Source organism: Siphateles boraxobius, unplaced genomic scaffold (assembly GCF_051911475.1).
Source record: "Siphateles boraxobius isolate OS27281-9 unplaced genomic scaffold, OSU_SipBor_1 42, whole genome shotgun sequence".
Taxonomy (NCBI): domain Eukaryota; kingdom Metazoa; phylum Chordata; class Actinopteri; order Cypriniformes; family Leuciscidae; genus Siphateles; species Siphateles boraxobius.
This window is the reverse complement of record NW_027509053.1, coordinates 1,716,346-1,722,345: the sequence shown is the minus strand read 5'-3', so window position 1 is coordinate 1,722,345 and position 6,000 is coordinate 1,716,346. Positions and strand designations below refer to the sequence as shown.

At 39.2% G+C, this 6,000-nt stretch overlaps 1 protein-coding gene across 1 annotated transcript in view; it reads right to left on the bottom strand.

Annotated features, from left to right (window-relative positions):
• Window positions 1-1,392: 1,392 nt before the first annotated feature.
• The window catches only part of LOC143707657 (FGGY carbohydrate kinase domain-containing protein-like), a 45,476-nt gene continuing 40,868 nt past the window's right edge, over window positions 1,393-6,000 (bottom strand). The window contains exons 8-11 of the mRNA XM_077200044.1: window positions 2,441-2,502; window positions 2,223-2,373; window positions 1,684-1,758; window positions 1,393-1,554 (exon numbers count right to left, since the gene is read on the bottom strand). Of these exons, the coding sequence (XP_077056159.1) occupies window positions 1,393-1,554; window positions 1,684-1,758; window positions 2,223-2,373; window positions 2,441-2,502 (450 nt within the window). The remainder of the gene's footprint in view (window positions 1,555-1,683; window positions 1,759-2,222; window positions 2,374-2,440; window positions 2,503-6,000) is intronic.

Here is a 6,000-nt window from a genome sequence, read left to right as displayed (position 1 = left end):
GGAGTCGGATCAAGATCCAAGGGGTGGAGATGGGTAGGATTAAGGTTGGGTTTAGGGATTAGGGGTGTGTTTAGGGATCAGGGGGCGGAGTTGGCTAGGTTTAGGTGTATGTAAGGTGGGAGGAGTGGATCCGACTCCTCCCCGTGGATTTCATGTTCCGCAGTGAGAACCATCTCCCGGCAGCCCTGAAACACACACACACATCCCTCAGAGCACTGACCCGTGGTGTTGGTCATGTCATGTCAGATACCTGAGTGTAGAGACCTGCACTCCTGCGAGACTACCCCGGGACCCAGCGCAACCGAGTGCGGCGCGGGACAATATTTGATGGGTGAATGCGGGTGCGGGCGGCAAGATATTATTGTGTGCGGGTTGCGGGAAAATAAAATTATTTGTGGGAAATATAGAACAAAATAAAATAACTAGAAACAAATAAACCGTTATTTATCTAATGCACAACCAACAAGGATAACTAAAATAAAAACGATTTACAGGCACATGGTCGGAAACTAACTCTCGCGTGGTTCATAGGCGCAGAACAGCCAAGCCTACCACACAGAGGCAAAATGTCTGCACCGCATGACACACGCCATGTACTTTGCATTCCAGCTTCCAGCGCACCATCGGAGAGGGCTTTCAGTATTTGCGGTCGCATACTGGAGCAGAGACGGATTAATCTGAAGCCCTCATCAGTGAACGACATGCTATTCCTGCATGGGCACATTAAGTAGTCATACATTTTTTTTTTAAATTGTTTTAGTTAATTCAGTTTTTTTTTTTTTTTTAGCTAAATATTTAAAATTGGTATATTTTGTTATTGAGGAATAAGGATAGTTTTTGTTTAATGTTTGAAGGAATTGCTAAAAGCAAGGGTGGCATTCTTAAGCAGTATTAGGCCCTATATATAGGCTACTTTTGAACATGAAAGAAATCCAGGTTTATTATTATTATATAATTTATTAGGCTATACTATAATCATTATGGTATATTTTTATTTATGTACATTTCTTACTTTTTTACTGTATTTATTTGTTCTAAGTTCCTTGTTCTTGTTCATCCATTGAATTAAACGCAAATAAAACGAAACATTTGTTTATTTTCCGTTTATTTTTTATTTTATTTTTTATATTCAACAGGGGAGCAAGTGAAAAAAATCACAGAGTAGCAGGCAGAATATGCAATGTATTTAAAAAAAAAAGTACTTATACGTTTACCCGCGGGATTTTGCGGGCGGCAGCGGGACGAAACTTGATTGTTGCGGGCGGCAGCGGGAGAAAACAACATATATTTTTGCAGGAACGGGATAAAATCCGTCCCGCGCAGGTCTCTACCATGTCAGATAAATGAGTGAGTGTGTGTGTGAGTGAGCATTGACCCGTGGTGTTGGTCATGTCATGTCAGATATATGAGCGTGTGTGTGAGTGAGCATTGACCCGTGGTGTTGGCGTGTGTCTGTACGAACAGCGCGTTCTTGCTCAGCCCCCCGCACAGGAAGAGGGTTGTGATGTCATATCCTGCCTCTTTCATGGTATCTAGGATGTGTCTGGTGCCAAGCTTCATACAACAGAGACACACAATCACATTAACACTGTAATACTGAACACTTAGTTAGTGTGTGAGTGAGAGTGTGTTTGTGTGTGTGTATGTGAGAGAGAGTGTGTGTGTGTGTGGTGTGTGTCTTACAGCGATGGCCTGAAGAGTTGCTAGATACAGCAGAGCTAAATCATCCAGTGTCTGTGATAAAGTGAGTCCCACAACCTGCACACACCAGCAGTGACATCATCAATCAACTCTCCACCACTGCAAACATTAGTTATAAAAGCTAAAACTATCTGATGTGTCTTTTTTCTTAATGGTTAAAAATAAGAAATTATATTAAACGTAAAGAAAATCTTTCTTTCTAGAACGTAAAGGAAAAAGTACTTTCTAGGGCTATTAACATTATTTTCATGACATTAAGCAAATGTCCCTGTTAAATCCACATTTATGTCCTCTGAAATAAAGGAAAAAAGCCCAAAAATATAATTAAAAAAAAAGATTGTCATTACTATAAATGTTAATTTGGAGTTCATTCTCAATATTCTCATTCTAGCAGCACCATAGCAACTGCCTACCAACTACACTAACAACCCTAGCAACCACCCACAACATCCGAACAACTGCCTGGTGTGAAAACTATTATATTTTTTCATCAGCACAGTAACAAGCACAGCGTTCCTCACCGATCCCCGTGACGTCTGGTCGGCCAGAGGAGAGCGGTTGCCGTGGAAATCAGGCCAGATGTGCAGGCCGGCCGTCAGCTGCTCCAGCTGTGCTGCGTCTCCAGACATGTGCTCCAGATGGAGGTTCAGGCAGGAGTAAACGTGTTTCCCACTGCAGAGAAAAGCTCAGCGATCAGACTGAGTGAGAACAGAAACGCATCAGAGCGACTGATGCTCACCTCTTCTCCGCCTGCTCTTTCAGCTGCCTGGAAGCGGCGTGTCCGTTCACCACATGGTCCACCTGAAAGCACAAGACATCGCTCTAATTAAGATATTCATATATTTTCATGTAAACCATCTGTATATATATAGCGTATTATGTGTTTATTGTAACGTTTGTCACAATGTCCTGTAGTACAGTGATGACTGTCTGGAACCAAGCAGCCAAACTACCAACCAACCAATAAACTAAAAAAACAACAGCCAACCAATCAACTACACCAACCAATCAGACCAATCAACCAAACAACCAATTTAAAATATCAACCAAACAACCAACCTAACGACCAACAAAACCAACCAATCAATCAAACTACCAAGGAAACAACCAACCAAAAACCAAGAAAATAACCAAACAAACAACCAACCAACCAAGAAAACCACCAACCAAGTAAAAAAACGACCAATCAACTAACAAACCAATAAAGACAACAACCAATCAACCAACCACCCACCAACCAAGAAAACAACCAACCAACTAATAAACCAAACCAAGAAAATAACCAACCAACTAATCAACCAATCAACTAAACCAACCAATAAAAACAATCCATCAATCAACCAAACCAAGTAGAAAACTAACCAATCATCCAAGAAAAACAACCAATCATCCAAGAACAATACAACCAATCAACCAAAAAACCAATCGAATCAATCAACCGATCAATAAACCGAGAAAAAAAAACCAACCAACCAACCCAAGAAAAACAACAACAACCAAACAACCACTCTTTTCAAGAACAAAACAACCAATCAATCAACCAATAAACCAAGAAAAAAACCCAACCAACCAATCAAATTAATCAACCAACCCAAGAAAAAACCAACAACCAATCGAATCAATAAACCAACCAATAGACCAAGAAAAAACAACAACCAACCAATCAAATCAATCAACCAACCAACAAACCCAAGAAAAAAACTAACGAATCAATCAACCAAACAAACAATCAACCAAGAAAAAAACCCAACCAACTAATCAAAATCTACCAACCAACCAATAAACCAAGAAAATAACAAAACAACCAACCAATCGAATCAATTAACCAACCAATAATAAAACAACCAACTACCCAACCAATCAAATCAATTAACTAATCAACCCAAGAAAAAAACAACCAACCAATCGAATCAATTAACCAACCAATAAAAAAACAACCAACTACCCAACCAATCAAATCAATTAACTAATCAACCCAAGAAAAAAACAACCAACCAAGTAGAAAAAACAAACAAACAAACCACCAATCATCCAAGAAAAACCAACCAATAAAACAAACAACCAACCAATCAAATCAATCATAAATCAATCAAAAAAAAAAAAACCCAACCAAGTTACCAATCAAATCGATCAACCAACCAACCAATCAATCAATTAATCAACCAAGACATCATGCCTCTGTTTCAAACCCAAATAAACTGTCTTTCTGCCAACATTCTCAAGCAGCGTCTTAACACAAAGTACAACCTCATAAATGACTGAAGCTCTGAGCATCAAACAAACACAGATCGCACAGGAGACTCGACTCACAAAGGAGTCGAACAAGGATAAAAACACAGTGAACGCACAACTATTCATAGTTTTCACTAGAGTTGGCTATCGTTTTTTTTTTTTTTTCGGTGCCAAATCAATACTTTTAAAACGGTACCGCTGCCTAAACGGTGCCTGAACCGATACTTTAAAAAAAGAGACTCAAAACGATGGTGAATGACATTAAAGAACGGCTTTTTTATTGAAAAATAAATAAATAAAATAATCTTAAAAATTAACAATATATAGATTTTTTAAAGTATACTGAAATATGTAAAGTGTACTAAATACAAAACACAACAAATTTTCATAATAAATTCACAATAAAACCCAAGCCACCTAACCCAACTACAATAATTTAACACTAAATAGCAGTTACATTTCTAATTAACAGCAAAGTAGTGGGGGCGTGGTTATGACTCCGAGCTGAGTGCACGTCTTTTTGTGAGCTCCTGGCGTTATTTGTTGGAAATCCTGTATATTCTCCGTCTTTTTGTTTATACAAGTGTAAATTTTCTTTCATTAACTGATCGAGGTGAAATAAGAATCGAAATGCCGTCGAAAAAATCCAAAATGAAGCAGAAAACAGACTCCTCGCCACTCAAGGACCAGGATGATGAGTGGGATGCTAGCAGTATGGCTAGTTCATCAGGCAACGCATGCAGCGCTTCCCAACCTGAAGAAAGTTGTACCAACACTGGTCAGAATTTGGATGTGATCCAAAAGTTGGACATGATGAGAAGTGACTTTGCGACAAAGATAGATGGCGTTCTTAACGCGATTCATGAAGTAAAAAAGGACGTGAGAGACTTCTCGGGACGCATGGATATGGCCGAAGAACGAATTAGCAACGTAGAAGACACAGTTACTACGGAGAAGGGCAAGATGGAAGAGGTAGTTAAACGCCTAGCCTTCCTTTCAAATAAGTTAGACGACCTTGAAAACCGCTCTCGAAGATCGAACCTAAGAGTGGTTAATCTTCCTGAAAAGGTGGAAAATCCCGACGCGGTCGCCTTCTTAGAAAAGTGGTTACCTGAAGTGTTGGGCCCGGCAACCTTCGCCGCGCCGCCCATCATCAAGAGAGCGCACAGACTACCTGGTCGTTCACAATCCAATCGATCATCTCCTCCAAGAGTGCTGATCATTAAGTTTTTGAACTTCCAAGATAAAGTCAGAGTGATGAGAGCTGCCAGGATTAAAGGCAAGATCATGCATGGAGAACATGAGGTCAGATTTTTCCCCGATTTATCCGCGGAGCTTCACCGTCAGAGGAGGCGTTTTGACGGGGTTAAACAACGGTTGAGATCCATGAACGTCAATTATGGAATAGTTTACCCAGCCAAGTTGCGCCTGACGATTGACGGACAGACCCGTGAGTTTGAGGACCCGGTTGATGCGGAAAAGTTTTTGCAGGGAATGCAAAGTGCAGGTGAAGCTGAAAGAACCTAAAAGGACGCTTGTCATATTTTCTTAATTTCAGTCCTAGCGAGAAGTGACTCGGAGAAGTGAGAGAATTTTTGTGCAGTTTTTCTATTCTTAGCTGGGTAACGTTAGGTTCTTACCTATAGCCTAATAGTCTCATGTACTTTTGCTAGTGTATTTCTAGACACAGGCTCGATTATTATTTTCTTAAATTATTTTATTTTATATGTGTTTATGTTATTATTATTTAAATAAGTTAGTTTCTCCGCCATTTTATTTGAGACCAGTAACCTGTGAGGCGATAAGACACTTGTGCGTATTTGGGGAGAGGCTCATCATATGTAGAGTAATTATCTTTTCTTATTTCTTTATTTTATTTTTTATTTTATTTTACTTTTTTATTTATTTTTTTAATTCATTTATTAATTTTTCATTGTAATTCAAAAGCCAGGGGACTCGCACATTTTCTGTTTGTTTTATGGGTTGTTTTTTCCTGATCTATTTAAACACGTGGTTTGGTTTAACTGTTCCCTTGTTAATATTGGATCGGTGTGGGGACATAACTAT